This window comes from Lepidothrix coronata, unplaced genomic scaffold (genome assembly GCF_001604755.1).
Source record: "Lepidothrix coronata isolate B3197 unplaced genomic scaffold, Lepidothrix_coronata-1.0 Scaffold154, whole genome shotgun sequence".
Classification (NCBI taxonomy): domain Eukaryota; kingdom Metazoa; phylum Chordata; class Aves; order Passeriformes; family Pipridae; genus Lepidothrix; species Lepidothrix coronata.
In genome coordinates, this window is record NW_016690334.1 from 162,466 (window position 1) to 182,786 (window position 20,321).

At 47.4% G+C, this 20,321-nt stretch overlaps 1 protein-coding gene across 1 annotated transcript in view; it reads left to right on the forward strand.

Annotated features, from left to right (window-relative positions):
* The first annotated feature begins 1,246 nt into the window (after positions 1-1,246).
* Positions 1,247-20,321, forward strand: part of MYBBP1A (MYB binding protein 1a) — a 56,313-nt gene continuing 37,238 nt past the window's right edge. The window contains exons 1-21 of the mRNA XM_017828969.1: positions 1,247-1,453; positions 1,607-1,702; positions 2,843-2,926; positions 3,282-3,356; positions 3,752-3,859; positions 4,661-4,851; positions 5,143-5,310; positions 5,469-5,586; positions 8,008-8,297; positions 8,983-9,090; positions 9,692-9,817; positions 10,539-10,742; positions 11,384-11,492; positions 11,880-11,967; positions 12,994-13,145; positions 13,816-13,905; positions 14,570-14,698; positions 15,414-15,578; positions 16,598-16,755; positions 17,583-17,717; positions 18,915-19,020. Of these exons, the coding sequence (XP_017684458.1) occupies positions 1,262-1,453; positions 1,607-1,702; positions 2,843-2,926; positions 3,282-3,356; positions 3,752-3,859; positions 4,661-4,851; positions 5,143-5,310; positions 5,469-5,586; positions 8,008-8,297; positions 8,983-9,090; positions 9,692-9,817; positions 10,539-10,742; positions 11,384-11,492; positions 11,880-11,967; positions 12,994-13,145; positions 13,816-13,905; positions 14,570-14,698; positions 15,414-15,578; positions 16,598-16,755; positions 17,583-17,717; positions 18,915-19,020 (2,892 nt within the window). The 5' untranslated portion in view covers positions 1,247-1,261. The remainder of the gene's footprint in view (positions 1,454-1,606; positions 1,703-2,842; positions 2,927-3,281; positions 3,357-3,751; positions 3,860-4,660; positions 4,852-5,142; positions 5,311-5,468; positions 5,587-8,007; positions 8,298-8,982; positions 9,091-9,691; positions 9,818-10,538; positions 10,743-11,383; positions 11,493-11,879; positions 11,968-12,993; positions 13,146-13,815; positions 13,906-14,569; positions 14,699-15,413; positions 15,579-16,597; positions 16,756-17,582; positions 17,718-18,914; positions 19,021-20,321) is intronic.

Below are 20,321 nucleotides of genomic sequence, written 5' to 3' on the forward strand. Positions count from 1 at the left end.
GGGCTGTTGAAAAATGTGAAATATGTCAAGAGTATCTGAAGTCAGGATGTTCTTTTATGTGAGATCTTTGTACACTTTCAACCTAATCATCAAGAAAGGAGGCCGCATGTGATCGGCAGGCAGCAGGAGCATCCCAGGACATAACAAGTAACAACCCTTAAGGATGTATTAAAACAAGATGTTGATGTGTGTCTATGTATACATTGCTAACCTGGCAAAATCTTCCAGGTCCATGTATCCTATAGCTGACCTACGTTCATTATAATACTGAAAATCACAGGTCAAAAAGCCCCTGCCCAGGTGAAGACACATCCCCTCAGCATGTAAAGAGGTTACTTGGGGTTATGTGACTTGCATGGAAATTAATAATAAATCGTGATAGTCGGGGCGTATTTAAAAAGTTACTAACTGAATTTCTCGGTATAAATAATGGCGCCAAAAGTCTGGTGTTTGTGGAACGCGCCGACCACGGGGGCTTGCGCAGCTCTGGAATAAATAAATGTGTTTGTCGAGTTGTGCCGTTACTGGCTTGTTGCACAGCGGGGAAACGAACTTGGTTTTGTGGGATGAGGGGCTGAAGGGAGCGGGGTGTGCGGGGAGCGGGGGACGCTCAGGGGAGCGGGGCTGTGAGGGGCGGCCATGAGGGGAGCGGGCTGTGAGGGGAGCGGGCTGTGAGGGGCGGCCATGAGGGAAGCGGGCTGTGAGAGGCGGCTATAAGGGGAGCGGGCTGTGAGGGGAGCGGGCTGTGAGGGGCGGCTATAAGGGAAGCGGGCTGTGAAGGGAGCGGGCTGTGAGGGGCGGCCATGAGGGGAGCGGGCTGTGCGGGGAGCGGGCTGTGCGGGGAGCGGGCTGTGCGGGGAGCGGGCTGTGCGGGGAGCGGGCTGTGAGGGGAGCGGGCTGTGAGGGGCGGCCATGAGGGGAGCGGGCTGTGAGGGGAGCGGGCTGTGAGGGGCGGCTATAAGGGAAGCGGGCTGTGAGGGGAGCGGGCTGTGAGGGGCGGCCATGAGGGGAGCGGGCTGTGAAGGGAGCGGGCTGTGAGGGGAGCGGGCTGTGAGGGGAGCGAACTGTGAGGGGAGCGGGCTGTGAGGGGCGGCCATAAGGGAAGCGGGCTGTGAGGGGAGCGGGCTGTGAGGGCAGCGCGGAGATGCCGGGCCCGTGAGGCCGCGGCTCACACGGCGGCCGGGCCCGTCCCGCTGCTGCCCCGGAAGAGGCGGAGCGGGCGGGCGGCCCCACGTGCGGCAGCGGCGGCGGCGTGGCCGGGATGGCGGGGACGGAGGAGATGGAGGGGATGGAGGGGATGGAGGAGCGGGGCGGCGGGGTGACCGACCCCCGCGGGGTGCTGCGGCAGGGCCGCGCCTTCCTCGACTTCTTCTGGGACATCGCCAAGCCGGAGCAGGAGGTGCGGCTGGCGGCCACCGAGAACCTCCTGCAGCACCTGCGGCAGGGCAGGAAGGTGAGGCGGCGGCCCGAGGGGCTGCGGGGGTGCGGGTGGGTACCCCCGAGCCCGGCTCGTCCCCTCCGCTCCCGCCTGCGAGCGCATCAGTGCGGGCGGCCCCGGTCGGGCCGGGCGCGGGCAGCCATCGGCTCAGCTGGGTCTCTCTTGCAGGACGATGAGCTGAAGTACACCCTGAAGCGGCTGGTGGAGGGACTGGGAGCCACCCGCGAGGCCGCCCGCCCTGGCTTCAGCCTGGCCCTGGCGCAGGTCAGTGTTTCCCAGCGCTCTGCAGCCCCCGGTCAGTTCCTGGGGTCCCCTCTGCCAGCTCTGCGTGCTCATGGCAGGGGAAGGCTCTCATAACAGAAAACTGGTTTTAAATGGTCCTAGTCCGCTCTAGGAACAACGCACTTATAAAGTTATAAACTATACCGGTAGCATATTCATTCCACAGAATTCTGTCCAGCTTCAAGAGCCATCCCCAATTTGCAAACTTTGACCAGGTTTTCAAATATGCTGCATTTAGTGCTACTATGATTTCTTAAAACTGACTTGCTTTTGGTGTTTGTGTGGGAGATCTGAGAAGAGAACCCTTTAACAAACATTTCAGAGTTTGATTTTTTTCCTCCGTGCTGATGGAGTCTGTAATATTGCAAAGAGTCCCAGGAGTTGGGGTCACCAGTGAGACCTGACCTCAGCTAAGAAGAATTTCTGACCTGAGAAGTTCATAAAGCAGAAAAACCTGTGTTCTTCCCACTTCAACCAGGGCCTTGCCCATGCCAAAAAGTTTCATTGCTTCTGTTACAGGATCTGGCAGTTGCAATAAAATGTGCTCATTATTCATCTGTCATGTCATGTCCAGGGAAACAAACAAGCAAAAAATTAATATCAGCAGGTATATTTGTGTCTGCACAGAATCACAGAATGGCTTGGGTTGGAAGGGACCTTAAAGCCCCATCCAACCTGGCCCTGAACACTTCCAGGGATGGGGCAGCCACAGATTCTCTGAGCAGCCTGTGCCAGGGCCTCACCACCCTCACAAGGAAGAATTCCTTCCCAGTATTCCATCTAACCCTGTCCTCTGGCAGTGGGAAGCCACTCTCCCTTGTCCTGTCTCTTCAGGCCCTTGTCCCAAGTCCCTCTCCAGCTCTCCTGGAGCCCCTTTAGTCACTGGAAGGGGCTCTCAGGTCTCCCTGAAGCCTTCTCTTCTCCAGGTGAACCCCCTCAGCTCTCCCAGCCTAGTTCCTGTTCTGACACATCTTTACTGATCTGGTTGTTTCTATTCTGGCCCAATAAAGCAGCACATCTGCTGCTATGCTGAACAACTGTTCAGCTCTATTTTAGCTAAACCCAATAAAACTTCACAAAATGGAAGAGTTGCAAAATGAGCTATTCCATCTCTCTCCTCAGGTTTTACAGACTTTTGAGGAAATTCCACTGTGCAGTGTCCTGGAACAGATAAAAGAAAAACACAATCTGGAAAAAGTGAAAAAGGTGAGTCAGCTCATGGCATTTGCCAACTGCTGCTTCAAACTAATTGTTTTCTGTTCTTTGAAGTCTTGGTGTATACTGTAGTTTTGGAGTTCTTGATAAAGCAATCGACTCTAAAGAAATAACAGAAATATTTGTGAAAACTGTAGGTTGATGACATTGTCATTTGGCCCTGTTTTAGCTGAGATTTGCCTGTGTGATGAAAAGGTAATCTAGGACAGTTCTTAAATACCGTGCAGGGAGTTGCTTTTCAGTGTGTTCCCTCCCTATGGCAGAGCTGTAGCTGGATGTGAAATCTAACTAAAGGGTTTTCTTAATCCTTTTCTGTTTGTTTGTTTTTTTTTTTTTTTCTTTTCAGAAACTTGTGAGAAATGCTGCTTTTGGGAACTTTTTTGGAGTTATGGCTCTGTTCCAGTCTGGGCGGCTTGTGAAGGTAGCACTGCTGCTGGGTGTGTCAGTTCTGGTTCTGGGGCTGTCTGGTGTGGAAAGAGGATCCACAGAGAAAGGGTCATTGGCTCATGATGCAACAGGACTTGAAGTATCGAGTTCAGTTCTTTTCTGTTGCATTACTCATGGACTCTTTGTTCCTGACTAGAATATAGGAACTGTGTCAAGTAGTACAGGAGGTTCCTACCTCTCCTGGAAAGAAGGGATCTGTTGTTTGCCAGAAAACACCAATTTGGGAACAGATGAGTGGCCTACCAGGAAACAATTGTTTATGTTTTTATTACAAGTAGGCATAAGCATCCCAAGAGTGGATTATTACCTGAGCCTTCAGCTTAATCTCTGGTACACATCCTTTGTTTTTGGCTTATCTTTCCTTCCTAGGACCGGAAAGCTCTGCTGGAGAGCATCCAGCTTCTCCAGCAGCTGACAAACCACCAAACACACCTCCGAGATCTCCCACGCAAAACTCTCATCGACATCACCTCTGAGGTACAGGCACAGCACGTGGTGGGTGGGAGGAGGGAGGGCTTGGCTTTGGGGTCGGCTTTTCCCTTAGTTTGTTCACAGCTGGAAGTTAAAAGGGATGTGGAAGAGTGAGTTTAAACTGTGGGAGCTGTCTCCTGTACTGCTTATGAGCAGAGGCTTGTATTCTGGGAAGGATGCTCTGGTTTAGCTTGGTCTGATTTCATGGACAAACCCATAGCCTGTTTTTTCCCATTTACTTGTTGGGATATTACATCAGACCATCTGCTCTTTTGAAAGTTGAAAGCTCTGATCAACAGACTTTGTTTTTATGCACCAAGCCTGAGCCTAAGCTTGAATTTTGAGCTTTTTGGAGAGAAATGATGTTGTGACAGGGAGTAAAGGAGCTCTGAAGATACAGTAAAAGAAAGAGTTTGTTTATTTCCATCTTTCAAGTGGATATTGTTTGTAGATATGAAGACTCCCAAGTGTTAAATCAAAACAGAGTTTCCTCCTGCGTGGGCTGCACGACTGTACAGGCAGGAGCAGTCAGACAGCAGGAGAACAATTGCAGCTGGAGTCAGGTGACCAGAATTGCTGTCTGATGACAACATATTGTCCTACTCCCCATGGTTAAGCACCTGAGACTGTCTGGCACTGCTGGACACAACCGTTATTTATTTTTGGTTGTGTCACCATGTAGACTTTCTAAAGTTTCCAGAACACTGCAGGCTCTTAGTAAAACGCCCTGCAATGCAGATACTGCACTGCAAATTAGTGAAATACCCCCAGATGTTCTCATATGCTCTCACCCTCGTTCCTGTCTAGGTTCCTGAAAGTGTGTTTGAGGAGGTCCTGTTTGACATCTTGCAAGGTGACCTCTCTTCAGCCTTCACATCTCCAGAGAACCTGCACCTTTTGCTTGTGGGCATGAGGAAATTCCCCGGTGTGCTGAAACCTAAAAAGCTGAAGAAGCTGTTTGGCTCACCTACAGTTGTAAATGAGGAGAATATTCCCAGGTAAATTCTTAAATAAGGAGCATTAAATCCAACACTCTTTTCCTCTTGGCTAGCAGTGAGAGAAATCTGACTCTGATTCTGATACCTGCCTGCATTTGCCACTGCAGGTGCTGTTAAGGGCTAGGTGTTAACTGTTACACCGGTTCCTAAATTATGGCTTTGTCATTTCTCCCAGGAGACACAGCCTGCAGTGCTCAGGAAATGTTCTATGTCCTTCAGCAGGATGAGTTTGGCCTTCAGCAATTCCCCTTCCAGGCCAGATCTCTCACATTATTTTGTTTCTTCTCCTAGACTTGTAGAGCTTCTGAAAAGTGCTGCCAAGTCTGAGAAGGAGGACAAGAAATTGCCCAGTGTAGTGTTTGATTTGCTGCAAGTTGCACTGAAGGAAGGTGCCTTTGAGCTCTTCTGGAATGAAGCTGTGGAGAACGGGCTGTTGAAGGAGAAACCAGGACCCGTGAGGTTTGTTTTAACATACCCTGTTTGTTGTTTGCTGTATTACCCTTCTCCTTCTCGACCCAGAATTTTTGGCTGCCCTCCCACTCCCCCTCTGTCTTAGCCCTGTGTGTGGATTTACTGCTGTGCCTCAGCCTGAGGGGATCTGCTTTGTTCCCACCCAGTTACATGTGCTACCGGTTGCTGGGCAGTGCTTTCCCCGTGCTGTCCCTGGAGCAGCTGCAGGTGGTTCTCAAAGGGAAGGTGATGCTGCACTATGGAGAACACGTGATAGCAACTCAGGTAGGTCTTCTGAATGGGCTTGTGCTCAAGCTTGTCCTGAGCAGGAGTCGTCTCTTCCCCCCTCCTAGTTTCACATCATCCCGGATAAAAAAAGGTTTATGTCGTTTTAGACCTTGAACTCTTGCTAAAAGCAAGGTTATTGGATGACCACTGGTTGCAGTGGACTGAATATAATTGCAATATAATTGTAATTGTTTAATTGTAAGTTCCTGTTTTAAGGGTTTGGAAGCTGTTCAGCACTGCCCCACCTGCTTTCATTGCTGCTGCTGGGAAAGCTCTAGTGATGGAGGGAGCAGAGGAAGGGCAGCCCTCAGCATATTGACAGTGTCAGATGTCATCCTTTAGCAGTCCCTTTGATTCTGTGTGTCCAGAAGCTCCTTTTTGTCTGTCATTGTGCTGGGGGTTGCATGAACGTTTGAAGGCAAAGACAAAAAGGGACAACTCGTGCTTTTGTTTGTTAGTGCTTGTTTCCATAAGCACAGCTGAAGTTTAAGCACAACATTGATTTGGAATTGGATTTTGGAGCTCCTCTTCCTTCTTCCCTCCTGGGAAGCCAGGAAACAACACAGCCCTGCTATAAAGGGAGGAAGAATAAAAGGGGACTGTTGATAAAACCAGGCTTTAGCTCAACTTTTTGTAGTAACATAATCCCAAACCTCCTCTGTGGGCCCCAACATCATTGCTGTCACTTGGGAGAAACAGGACTGTGCAGTCTTTCTCTTCTGGTACCAAAGCAGCAACAGATGTGTGGGTTTGCTCTGATAGTAATGTTTACCATGATGCCTCCCTGCATGGCCCGTATTTCTCCACTGACTTACTCGTTTTCCTGCTTCTTGCTTTTTATTCTCGTTGCACAGTGAATTAAGACTCTGTTCTTCTATCAAAAAAATACATAAATTTAATTCCTGTCTGAAACGTGCCAATCCCCTGAGGACAGTGATTGACTGAGTGGAAGGAGAAACTCCTATTATTGTTGATGATGAGAAAATAGAAACTATCTTAGTCTGAATTCGGTTTTGGTTTTGTGGGTTTGTTTTGTTTTGTTCCTTGACAGGAGTTGTTTATTTCGGAACGTGAATACTGTTACCTTGTACTTCCTTATGGGATTCTGGTGGTTGTTGGAGTTGGAACTAGACAAAGCTTGAGCCTGACGTTTACTGATAGTTATCCTCATGATTCCACTTTATCAACAGGGGAGCAAATCTACTTGTTTTGCTGTTGTTGAGAGGTGATTGATGAACCCCCTGTTGTGAGCTATCAGCCTGTTTACAATGTCTCTCCTGGAGTTTTTCTCCCAGTTTTCATATTGATGCACAGGTATTGAGTTCTCCAGCAGTGGAAGCAGGAGCTTATTAAGCTGTGTGCTCTGTGAGATTTCTTGCAGGGGTATTTATGTTATAATTGGATGGATTTGTAGTTAATTACAAATTTATAGCCATATTTTTGCTCCCACAAGGTCACTGTATTGGATGTGACGCTAGACCAAACAAGTTGTTTTAGTAATTTACTAGAGATGGGTTGCAATTTTTAGTAAAATCACCTCTTTGAGGTTTCTCCAGTCATGCATTTGGATTTTTTTTTCAGAATAAATAGTGGGATTCAACACTGTGGGCTGTGAAAGACCATAAGGGCATGGGGGGTGTGGTGAGATGGGCCGTGTCCTGGTGGTCTGCATGCTGCTGGACAGTGTTCCAAGGCCAGCAGCCTGCCAGCTTTGTGCCTTGTGAGTCAGTGCAGGACTGAAGGTAGGACTTAGCACAAAACAGCCACACCTCAGAATATGGTTTTTAGGTTAAACATGTCAACTCCCCCTCATTTCAGAGTTCTCAACACTTCTGAGGCACCAGGGAGAGGAGGTGGCATTTGTTCTACCCCCTGTAGGTCAACAGGCTCCAGGGCTGCTGGATGAGGCCAGAACTGATGGTGGGGAATTTCCACATCTAAGGAAAGTCCAAGGCAGATGATGTGAGAAACACCCTGGACTTTCACCCAAAATAAGAGCTGGTCCAGCCCACTGAAGCTTCGCTGTTTTGGAAGGTGCAAATTAAAGGGTTGGGGTTGGTACATGACAGGAATCTGTGGTTGCTCACAGTGGTTGCTCCTTTGAGAGGAAGACCATGAGCTGGAATTGATGGCCTACTGTAAGCCTTAGGACAAATGTGCAGGCATGTGACTTTAATTTACTCACTGCTACCAAATTCTTTAAAGTGATTTACAAGGGAAGTGTCCAAGGCCAGGTTGGACAGGGCTTGGAGCAACCAGGTCTAGTGGAAGGTCTCCCTGCCCATGGCAGGGGGTGGAATGAGATGAGGTTTAAGGTCCCTTCAAACCCAGGCCATTCTGTGATTCTGTGATACGTCCTTACAGAGCCACTCAGGCTGAGTGTGAAGTTCCTAACCTGCTTGTTTGACTGTTTTTCAGCTTCCCCAGGGATTTAAGTTTGCTGCAGAGATGGAAGGCTACATAGATAAATTCCTGAGTGACTGCGATGACCCGGAGAGGCAGCTGGCTGTGATGATGGGCTTCTCTACCCTTACCCATAAGGGGAAGCCAGTGTGGCTGAGTGCTTCCAGGGTAGTCAGACACCTGCAGGCAGTGGCCTTGCAAAAATACGTCAGCTGGCTCAAAGATATGTTCCTCAGGCCAGACTTGGACTGTTGTTTAGACTTCTCAAGTAACCGGCAAAAACAGAACCGGGAAAACGCAGCCGGGTGAGTATGTGGGTGATGCACCTCCCTCCCTCTGCTCTGTGGGGACAGCAGTTGCCTGTGTGAAGTCTGGCTTGGACAGACAATGTTTGCTGGTTCCCTTGCCGTGAGTTGACAATTAGTGGTTATTTCCTCTGTCCCAGAGGGTTTAGCCCCAGCATCTGACTCTTTTGCTGGGATTCAATTCCTCAAATAGCAAACACAGTGAGAACCAGCCAGCCTGACCAAAGCAGGCTGGATCACCAAAAGAGCCTTTTCTCTTCTTTTTCTAGCCCTGACAACTGCCTTGGCAAAGATGTCCAGTAGCTTCCTCTTTCACTACTGCTTCTCAGGTCTTTGTAGAACCTGTGCCTCTCTTTTATCTGTGAATTTAAACTGGCCTGAGTGCCAGTGTGTCTGTGTGTTACCTGTGTGCCTATAACCTCACTCCACTGACTGCTGCAGTTCTTGAAGAACTTTTTGCTCACCTGCAGTCCCTCAGTGTGTAAATAGGCTGGTTTTTTGCATAGTAAAAAGCAAACTTGGGAAGATTATATCTCCTGTAGTACCTGTACTACATAATTGTCCATCTTTAGTGTAAAACCTCTAAATATCTGAAAATCACCTCTTGCTGTAATGGATTGTGTGGTTTGTGTTTATTTTGGGATAGTTTTCAAACTACTGATTGTGTCCCCTTCCTTATTCCAAGAGCACAACACAAGATTGCTCGATTGAGAAGGTGGATCATCCACAGACTGGTGAACATCACTGAAAGTGCAATGAAAAAAGAAGAGAGCCTTGTGATGGACATTGCCAGGTGAGAGTGGTTTAAAGACACATGTGTTTGGGATGATTCTGTTCAGCTTGACAGCAGTATTCCAAGTAATGACACCACCAATCCCCATGACACCAAGCAAATTCAGTAGTGGAAATACTCCATAACATAAACCACTTTTGGCTAGGTTTTGTTTTCAAAATACCTTCTGCAAACTTGGAGTAAACTGTGTCATAAGTAGTTGGCACTTAAAATTACTTTAGTCCCATTTAAGTAAATTTTCCATTCCTACTTGCCTAAGCTGCTTGAAGATATTACTTGTAATATCAGGTCTTAATAAGTATTTATCTGTCATTTAGAATGTCTTGGAGAATATGACCCAAATCTGACTGTCTGAGTATTGTGTGGCCTCAAGTGCTGGTGCTTCACTTTTGTGAAGTCCCAAGTATTTTTCTCTCTTCTCTCCCCTGTGTACCTCAAGGAAAGGGTCTTATTGTAAATAATGGCTTTTTTCACCATTTGGACTCCCTTGAATAAGATTATGGTGAATATGTGGCACTGTTTGGTTTGCACACAGGGTCTGGTGTTGCTTTGTGATGACCAAACTGAGTCTTCATTTTGTTCCTGTCTCCGTCTATTCCAGGTTTTGCTTCTTCCATGCCTTCTTTGTTGCTAAGAAAAAGACCTCCCAGATAGCTGAGGCGAGTGTCCTTCCATCAGAGCCCCTGGAGGAACAGGATCATACAGAGACAGAAAACTACTTCTTTGGGTAAGGATTTGCTTGTGTGCTTTATGCCTGCAAATTTCTCTTTTTTCCCTGAGCATAAGATCAGCCTGTGAATGGCAGGGCAAAAGGTTTGGAATTGTAAGCTGCTACTGGAGCATTTCTTTGACTCCAACAGCCAGGGATGGCTTTTTTTAAGGAGGTCCTGGATGGATTTTTCAAAGATCCATGTTTTGTTCATGGCAAGCCTGCTGAGTATCTGTGTGGTGATCAGGTGAATGTGGAGCTGAGCTCAGACTACTTTTCCCCATAAGATTTCCATGGCCTTTGTTGCAAGCTGGAAGGAGAAGGAGCCCAGAGAGGTGGTGGGGTTATGCTGGTGAATGTTGGCTTTCTGTCTGTTCTGTGTGTGAGCTGCTGATGGCTCCACAGTCCTCCCCATACTAAGGGAGATGGAGTTGGTAATAACAGATGTTTTTAGCTGGGAGGGAAAGCAGAGGACATGGTGAGACACAGCATAGGAAAGAGCTGACAATAATAGTGTCCTTGGGGGCAGCAGATGTGCTTGGGACCACCAAGACCAGGAGCTTTGCACTGCTGAGCTTGGATACATGGGGAGGTTGAAACTTGGCCCTGTGAATCTGGGCTGCAGTGAGTGACCAGAGCTCTGGGATGAGAGTGCTGTGCTGGTGGGCATTATTTTGGAAAGTGGGAGAAGGCTGTCTGGTTCCTGTGACAGTAACATGCTGGCTGTTCTAATTTGCAGGTTACTTCAGACTTTGAACACCCTGCCTGTTTTGGGGGATACAGCAAAGGCTGCAGCCTTGAGGGAGAAGCACGTCCATGGTGTGACTGCAGATGGGAAGCTGTGGATCTTTCTCCTGGTTGAGTATGCCAACAAGCTGCTCTCCAGTGAGCATGTCAAAGCTGTGAAACCTTTTACCAAGGAACAGAGGGATATCTGGGAGAGGTGAGAGGCTTGGGAGGCTGGGTGTAGGTTTGGTGATGTGAGCAAGGTGGAAAAGCCTTAGTCTTGGTCTCTCTTCGGGCCAGTAAAAGAGAGATTGTTTTCTCTCATCCTCTCCTGTTCTGGCTGCTGTAGCAGAGCCATTTCACAGGCAGTGGCAGTTCTTTTTCTTTCCTTTGAGTGTCCTGCACCAGTGGCTGGGTTTCAGAAGGCCTTTCTGTTTCTCATCACCACATTCCTTTCTTCCTGTTCCTTCTGTGTGTTAACTATGTGATAATCATGTCCTTTTTTGTTTTTGCTTGTAGTCCCTCTCCAAACACGATTGTAACTCTGCTTAGCTTTTCTCCTAATAATGACTGTACAAACTTCTCAGTGACTCTTTTCTGAGGTTCATTTTCCATAAAGGTCTAGGCCTTGGCTCTGGTATTAGGAATCAAGCCTGTGCCCAAGTGCAGTTTATTTATAAGCCACACTCAGTAAGATACTATTGTTGGGTTAAGGTTTTGTGCTGTAAGTATGTCCAGTTTCAATAAATTAAATATTAAGTACTCAAAAAAGTACTACATGTCACGTTTTTAGTCTGAGTATAAGAGAAGATTTGCTCTTGTAATTGTGAGAAACTCAAGAGAGCTTTCTTTCTTCAGAACACTTCAGTCTGTGAAGAATCTGCAGAAGAAGGAAAATAAATCAGACAGTGCCAAAGTTGGTGCTTTCCAGCAGCTTCTGCTTTCGATGGCCATTCATCTTTTCAAGGTAAGACCTCTGAAGAATATTTCCGTGGTATAAAATGGGGTGATGGTTGGGCTTTCTGAACACTGAGCTGGAGGGTTTCTCTGTGTTTTTTTACAGCCTCTGGCTTCTGTAAATGGGCAACTGGCAGCTATTAAACTGTGATTCTTATATTGACTGTAGACATGTAGGGGGCAAAGCTTGACCTGAGCGTTAGTTTTGCCCTTGATTTGTTGCTGAGTGGAGCAATTTTTACTTGATTTCATGTTTTCTTCTGCAAAACGGTTGTAGTGGCTGGTTGTAATATCTGTACCTATTTAGGTTGGTCCTTAGATTTGGAGTAAATTCCCTCTGTTGCTGGTGGTAGTGGGGAATTCTGAGAGTGTTTATTGTCTGCTTGTGATCAAACAGAATCAGCCTGAAACAGTGGATGTTCTGAGCGACCTCCTGAACTGCACAGAGAGAGCCTTCAGCAAAGAAGCCAAGAAGAAAAAGACTGGTGAGTCTTTCCTGCAAGAAAGAAAGGGAGTGGGATTGTTAGTGGTCTGTGAAAAGGCAGAAGATGGCAGTTCTGCATTAGTGATTCTGACTGCATTTGTTCTGGCTTGATGCACATACCCCCAGGAGAATCCCCTCTTCTTCGTTGTGTTTCCTTGCCTTTCTGAGTCTCTTGCTCCTCTCTGTCTGCACCTTCACTGGGTTGTGTTCCTGTGTGTTCTGGAAGGGATTGCTGAGCTCCACAGCTGGCCCTTGTTCAGATGAGCAGTGTCCAAGGTAGTTCTTGTTCTGTTCTGGCCAAGAACTTGACCGAAGTGGTGGATCTGTCCGAGCAAAGCTGTGGGCTCTCCTAATCCCTGGCAGGCCTGAAACATGATTATTTCACAGCTCAAGCTCTGGGCAAACTAAATGTGTCCTCTGTGTAGATACAACCTATTTGCTGATTGAGGCTGGTCCTTGTTTAGGGCCTCCAGAACCCCTAGGTTGGGACTTGACCAGGAAAGAACTTGGCTTGGTCTTTTGACTTCCTCTCTTGACTGTGGTGTCGCTCTCCTGAATTCCGTCTAAATCAATTTGAGGGTACTGTAAAAATAAAAGCTCTAATTTTATGGTGACTTGATTGGTTTTAGATCAGGATTCCCAAACTTTTGGACTAGTGGACAAGTTTCAAATGCCATAACTTTTCATGTGCTGCTGTGACTCCTGATTTCATTGGAAACACTATATATTTTGCTGACTAGCTGCTGATTGCTTTAATGTGACTAAATAGGTGTCACACGACTTGCAGAACTGCTAATTCTACGTAATGGTTTAACGAACAGTAGGTTTTGTTGCTTTGCAGTGGCCAGAAGACCATTTCAAACCATGTTTCTCCCTCTGGTTTGTAGTCTTCTGGTCTGTGTTGCTGAGTGGGTACTTTTAAGAGTCAACTAGAAGAACAATCTTTTTTTCTTCGGTGAATTTTTCTGTAGTTCCTTACTGATGTGCCAGAGCCCCTTCCTGTCATTGTTTGTTTGTTCCTGTGCAGACAACTCGGAGCCAGGATGGGTTGAGGTGATGGTGGAAATCCTTCTCTCCCTCCTTGCCCAGCCCAGCCTACTCTTAAGGCGGATTTCCAAGAGTGTTTTTGTGTGGATTTGCCCAAATCTGACCAAGAGAGGCTTGCAACTGATCCTGGATGTAAGTGAGGCACTAATAGGGCATTGTACTATTTGTCTGTCTTGTCCCTAACAGATGTACAAGCATGTCTCTGTTTTGGCATTGATTGTCTACTTGATTTAGAAAATGTCTGACAGCGTTTGCTGCTGAATTCAAAAATACCTTAGAGACAGTTTTTGGGTTTTCTTTGTTCAGTTGTGGGTTTTTTATGGGAGCCTGAGATCTGTGCTCTTTGGTGGTTTTAGGCTGAAGAAATTCCTGGGTCAGTTTATGTAACTAGATTTTATATGTGAGTATAAATGGTAACAACCTTTTTCTAGGAAGGTTAGTCTTAGAGGTGCTAAAAATAAGTGACACTAAAAGTCTGAATTGGTCATATCACTGAGTAAGGTGGGGTCTTCTGGGAGAGTAATAATGTGGATTGCAAAGAGGGGCTGTCAGGTACTTTATGTGATATTAACCTAATACTTCATTTGTAACAAACCAAGATGTGCAATGTCACCAGCCCTCTTCAGTTTTCTCCACCTTTTTTGTAACTTATAGAAAGAACTTGGCATATTAACGAACAGAAAGTTAATGCCCTTATGTGCTGTTTCATTATTCAGCTGGTTTACTGTAATCTCTGTCTGTTGCACACAAGAAACCTGTCAAAACAAAACAATGAAAACGCACAAGTCCTTTTTTTTTGTAGGTTTTTGACCCAAACCAAGAGGAAAATGAAGAAAGTGCCGTTGTCGTGATGGAAGAATCGAACAAAAAGACCAAATTAGCGAAGGACACGGTAATTTTTGTACCATTGCCAGTGACAAATACTCTCTAGATCTTCACTGTTTAAAAATCATACCTGATCCGTGGTGATGGACTTAATTGCATTTCTCTGTCTGAGGAAAAAGGCTGTTGCTCCATTGAAGTTTGTTTTAAAGGTGCAGCACATGGATGGCTTGTTGGAAGTGCACGTTTGAGTCTCTTGGGCTGCTGGTGTGGGTGTAGCTGGTTGAATAGATGGCTTTCAGAGAAGGATTGGCTTTCTCCTGGAATCAGCACAGGCCTCTCCCTTTTGCAGCCACAGTCTGAATTGTGGCTGTGATGCACAGCCAGCTGAATTCCAGGTCTCACGTTTTAAGAACCGCAGAGATTCCAGGCATAAAGCATGACAGGCATTAGCAGAGAGGAGAGAGTCAGATGGGGCTGTTACCTCAGATGTTCCTTGGAAGCTTCTCTTTGATACTTACTTAATATGACAGAGAAGTCTGTATTATGTTCTGCTTTTAGCTCTTGTGAAGACCTGCTATCCGATATCTGAGCTGTCTTTACTTGGATCTAAGGGCTGGAAGAAAGGCAGGGGGTAGGGGAGGCTCGAGGATTTATTTGTGAACAGTGACACACTGAGAATGGAGTAGGGCTTGAGGAATGGTGGGGTCAGGAGATGAACTTCTCATCCTCAGGACGAGGAAGGGAGTGAGGACTCCTCGGATGAAGATGACACTGACAGTGGAGATGAGGAGGAGAACGAAGAAGTCGATGATGATTTTCGCAGTCAGCTGATGAATGTTCTGCAAGCGGGGAATGCACTGGTATGTTTTCACTGCCTACCTTGGTACAGATACCAGGGGGCTTGGGGTGGTGAAAGATGATCTAATAACCCACATCCTGTCTGAACTCGTGCAGTGACAGCCCTGGCAGCCATCTCTGTATGGCACTTGAAGCAGGAGGTCAAGACCTTTAAGTGAGCTGTGGGAATAAGTCACTTGTTCTTTTATTTATTGTTAAAATGTCCTGAGCACTTTAGCTTGTCTAGTCTAGCCTGACACAGCTTGTGCTCCTGCCTGTAATAAATGAGATTGATGTGAGCTGAAGCACTAAGATACTGTTTGTGATGACTGCATTGGCTGGCCTGTGTGAAGGAGTGATCCCAGAAGGCCACTCTGGAGACTTCTTGAAGCAGCAGTAGAGTTTGGTTTAATGATTCTGATAAAGGCTGCAGACATACCAACATCTGAACCTCTTTACTGAAGAAGCAACAGCACAGAGGGTCTCAGGGTCAAAACCTCAGCCTCTTCCCTCTCCTGAATCCTTTAGTCTACCTGTTAGTGCTGTGCAGCCAGGGTTACCTGATGAGAAATACAAGCAGGATTTCTCATGGGCCTGAGAATCTGTGTTCCCTTTGTTGTTACGGGTTTTGAGGTATTTACATCCCTCCTTGAGTCTGGTCTTGGCTGTGGTTTTCTCTCCTCTGTCTTTTCGAAGTACATGAGTTGACGTGTTGTTTTTGTATTCTAAAAACCAAAGGGTGGTGATGGGAGTGATGAAGAGCTGGATGATGAGGCTATGATGGCTCTTGACAAGAACATCTCAGCCCTTTTTGCGGAGCAGCAGAAACGGATCCAGGCAAAGAAGGATGAGAAAGACAAGATCAGGAAAGAGAAGATCCTACGGAGAGATTTCAAGACTAAGGTGGGAGAGATGTGTTTGATGTGAAGACCTCTGGCTTAGTAGCACCTAGGTTGAAGCCTACAGTGTGCCATGAGCTACCTGACACTGAACAACTTGGTCATTTATGTATGTCATGAGCTCCTGGAGGCTGGGACTGGGTTGTTCTGGCTTGGTACAGCACCTGGCACAACACCGTTGTGGTCAGTGACTGGGGCTTCACAGGCCTTCTTCAAAAAAAAAACCAGTGCTGTGCTTTCAAAAAGTGGACCATGGTTGCCATTTGCTGATCTGAAATGCTTCAGTTTGTTAGATCCTTCCCCACCCCTCCCCAGTGGTGTCTGTTGGTTTTTGTAAACTGGGCAGGCTTGATGTTCCTTAGTGTGACTTGCATGAAATTCCTCGGGTAATTTTGCAACATAAGCTTTTTTTCTTTGGCTTGTTTTGTCGGTAAAATCAGGGGGATTGTGATGAACCCCCGGGTTGGTTTTGACTGTAATGCTGAGTTCAGGCCACCTGGTGTCAGCATGGACCGCCTGGGATATTCCAACATCCAGGGACAGCTCCAGCTGCTCCCAGACAGAAGTGTCTGCAGTCAGGTTAACCAAGGTGAAAGCTGAACAGTGGAGTGAGCCAGTGGCTTTACTGCACTTCCATGGATGCTGTTGTGTAAAAGGGCTGATTTTATGCAGTGCACTGTGTGGGAGTCAAGAGGAGCTTGGAGTTGGTGCTGACAGAGACCTGTGCCAGGTAATAGTGACTGCAGGTCTGGCCAGGTGACAGTGATTCTCATAACTGCTCTTTCTAGGTGGTGTCACTGCACAAAATAGAGCTGCAACCAGCAGACAACCTTTAATCTTTGGTTGCAAATTTGTAATTTTCAGTTTCTCGTGCTCTAACAGGACAAATGATAGCAGAAGGTGTACAAATCTCAGGTGCAGATTGCTTTCTTCAGCCCATGCCAGTCTGAAGGTGCTCTGGGTAGATCCATCTTGTTTCCCTGCCTGCATTGGTTCTCATGCCAGTAACTCCCGTGTTTGCAGGTGCTGGATCTGATTGATGTGTTCCTGATGAAGCAAGCAGAGAACCCCTTGGTGTTTGATATCATTGAGCCCCTGCTTCAGTTGATTGAACAATGCATGAGCTCAGGCTCTGACAAGCAGGAGGTTGACTTCCTCCGGAAAACAGCCACTATCTTCAAGTAAGTGTCCTTAGACTTCCAGATAATACACAATGGCTTTTCATCAACAGCACTGGTGTTGGTTGAACCCCAGGAGTTGGTCTTTCTAACAGTGAAGGCAGTTGCTGTGTTTATAGGTTGTGTAGGATTAGATTATCAGCACCACACATACACACAATGCTTAGTCATAACCTGCAGGAAAGGAATTCGGATCTGGGGTTTCTAGGCTGAGGGACTTCAAGTGTCAGACCTGTCAAACCAGGTGGAAACCTCAAGAACAAACACTGGTACTGCAGGCACGGTGCCATGTCACTGAATGTCTCCACTGGCCTCTGACCTCCGAGTCAGACCATGAAACAACTCCCAAGGCTTAAAGAGTGGCTGAAGCAAAACTCCCCACATGTTTTTATTGAGACAGACAGAGTGGAAATTCTCTGTTCACAGCCAGAAGTGAGGGATGATACCAGCTAAACACACATAATGCCTGGTGTGTGTCATGAGTTGTCGTCTGTGCACCACTCCCTGACAACCTCACTGCTGCTCTAAAGCATTTTTAGTGCTGCTCTCTCCCCCCACTTGAGAAACAGTTGTGAAGTAACAAGATTTGAGGCACCGCCTTTGTGGGAACTCTGAAGGAAAGTCAACTGTGGTGCCTAAATAGGTGCTTGAAGGTGAAGATTAAGTGTCCTCATCCTTCTTGCCACAGCAGTGTGCTTCTCCCAGCTTACTGTTGTTGATGTTATCACTCCCTGTGTGTTGGGTTTGTTTGATAAGGTGATGAGGGTTCCTGATCAGGTGTTCCCAGAGCTCTCTCTGTAGGTAATGGGTTTGTTTGTGGTGCCCTGCAGGAACTCGCTGTGCCGCAATAAGCAGTACTGCAAGAGAGTGGACACCCTGCAGGAACATGTGCACACCTTAGTGCAGAGGCTGGTGAAGAAAGCCTGCAAGCACACTGACTCTGCAGTGGCTCTCTATTACTTCAGGTGAGTGTCCTCCAGGAGCATCTCTGCTGGTGCTGTGAGCAGGTGTGATGTTGCATGTTAAAAAAGGTCTGAGAAGCGAGAGAATCCCTGAAGGCTTGGTGCCAGCATCTGTGTCTTACATGAGGACCAGTCAGTCCTGGCAGGCTGAAGCACTTTCAAACAGATGTCTGTTTTTTGGTGATCATCCTATATGGGCTCTGTAATACAGAAATGGTCTGATACAGCTTTGCTGGTGGTGGGAAGCGCTTCCTTGAGGCTTCCTCTGGGAGTAATGCAGTGTGTGCCTTCAGTGGGGGATGAGTGTCATTTCTAGGCAACCTGTGATGATCATTCTGTCAATACAGTGTTTACTGTCTCCATGATAGCACAATGAGGACATTAATGATTATGAATCCTGACTGTACATATCAGTGTTCTCTCCTTTGTTGCCGAATACAGGAAAATGAAGATAAGCCAGATGTGTATTAGGAAACACGAGTGATCTTCCTTGGTGCAAATTGGAGTGCCAGCAGGCTCTCTTGTGCCATGCAGGCAGTTTCAGGAGGACTTTCATACTCAGTCTGAGATTTCTCAACTCAGCTGTGTGTGCAGTGGGTACCGTGTTGCATGGTCAACCCAGTGCCATGGGGCAGTGTTGGCTCTCAGCACACCTGCCTCGAGGCTGTGCAGGAGCCGTGGTACTTCTGGCAACACAGGGCTGTCTGTGTCTGCTGCGTGGCTCCCTGACAGCTTCCCAGCAGTGGCAGTCCTCGGTGGAGCTGTGCCCAGTTCATTCATTTTCCAAAAGCAGCAGTGTCTCCCTGGTCTCCCAGTTGATGTGCCCCAGTTCTCCAGCACACAGCAGCCTGGGCTGAGAGGCTGCACTGCAGCACTGGCTGAGATGTGCAGGCTCCAAAATCCTGGGTGAATGCAGGAGTCCTCAAATGCCAGTCAAAAGCATGAGCTTGAGGAAACCAGGCTGATAGTGAGGATGTCTGACTGTGGTGATGGCTAATGAAACATGCAGCCTCCTAAGATTTATTTGTCTGTATGTCTGGCAAAAGTGGGTTAGGCTGAGGGAGGAGGCTCTCTCAGACTCTATAACCTTCTTTGTTATAGAATAAGCTGCCTGCACTGCTTGGCCTCTGCCCTCAGGTGGCTTTGCAGTGGTGCTGTGGCACTGTGGTAACTGATATGTTCTGCCCTTTTCTTTTTTAGTGCCTCGTTATACCTGCTCAAAGTGTTGAAAGGAAACACATCATCAGCTGTTCCTCCCCCTCAGCCAGAGAAGCAGAGCGACAGCAGAGCGAAGCAGGAGTGTCAGGTAGGCCATGAGGCTGCTCCTGAGGATGTGTTTTTTGCCAGTAAAGTTGCATGACCTGATTTTGCTGAGTGGGCCTTGCTTGTTCAGTGTTCCTGGGCCTGCTGCCCGCAGGTACCTGTCTACATGATTTCCATAAAGCTGAGTTTCCTTATCCCCTTCTGGCCCTCACCCTCCTGCCTTTCAGTGCCTGCTTACCCCTAGCCACTGGGGCTGCTGATGCCCAGTGGATCCAGGTTAGTGGCTGAAGAAGCCTGATGTGTATTTGTGCTGCTCTCCTCCCTGATTTGCTGTTTTTTCCATTAACCTCTTGGCAGTCACTCTGAGTTCTTGTCCAGAGGAGCAGAGAGGCACAGGACAGTGGTGGATGAGAGTGAAATCCTGTCTCCCTGAGGTTTGGGCTGAGTTATATCTGGGTGAAGAGCATGTGGAGCAGCCCTGATTTTGGTGGTAGTTGTTTGCAAGGAGACTCTTCCTCTGGTTGTGGTCATTACTCGGGGAGCCTTAATGCCTGGTCCCTTATCACCTACTGTCTCTGCTGCATTTCACAGGTCTCAGAGCATAGTGACCCTTTATACTGTGCAGCCCACTGCAGTCACCACCACTGGAAACCCAGCAGAGTAGTGTTTCACCAGCTGACCTGATACTTGCCTCTGAACCTCTCAAATTGAGTGCAGGAATTAATGCCTTAATCCTGTTGACATCTTGTGGGGGAGAAAAACAAACAGGGCTACCTCATGCCAGGGGAGGGCCTGGAAATCACACACACTGAGGTATTATTGGAGGCTGAAAAGACAGCCAGTGTTTCTAGGGCTTAGTGAGAGGCTGAGAGTGTTAATCCAAGCAGCTCTTGTGCTGTGCTGGGCCTTTCTGGAAACAAAGTGGGAGATCTGTGGGGAATGTAAACAACGTACTTGATGTTGAGGCTGGAGTGAGGCTGGAGTGAGACCTGCTCCACAGCATCCTTGTGCAGCTTCACAGGGAAGGCTCTTATTCCTACGGGAGCAGAGCTGTGGTCCTGTCCAGGCAAGGACAGAGCCAGCAGCTGATGTCTGAGGGAAATGACAGTTCAGTTTGTGTGATGTTGCTGGTGCTGACGTTGTGTTGAGGCCAGGAAGGTTTTGCAGTGGGGGACCAGAGACAAAGGTGTGGTGTGTTTCCAGTGAGCTGTGCTTTGTGAGCATGATTTGGAGCTTTTCAATAATCAGGAAAGTGGAACTAGAGCAGAGCTTAGAGTGCACTGGCCCAATTTATGGAAAAACTGGCCAAATTTATGGAAAAATTGTAGAAGAATTTTTTCGTGG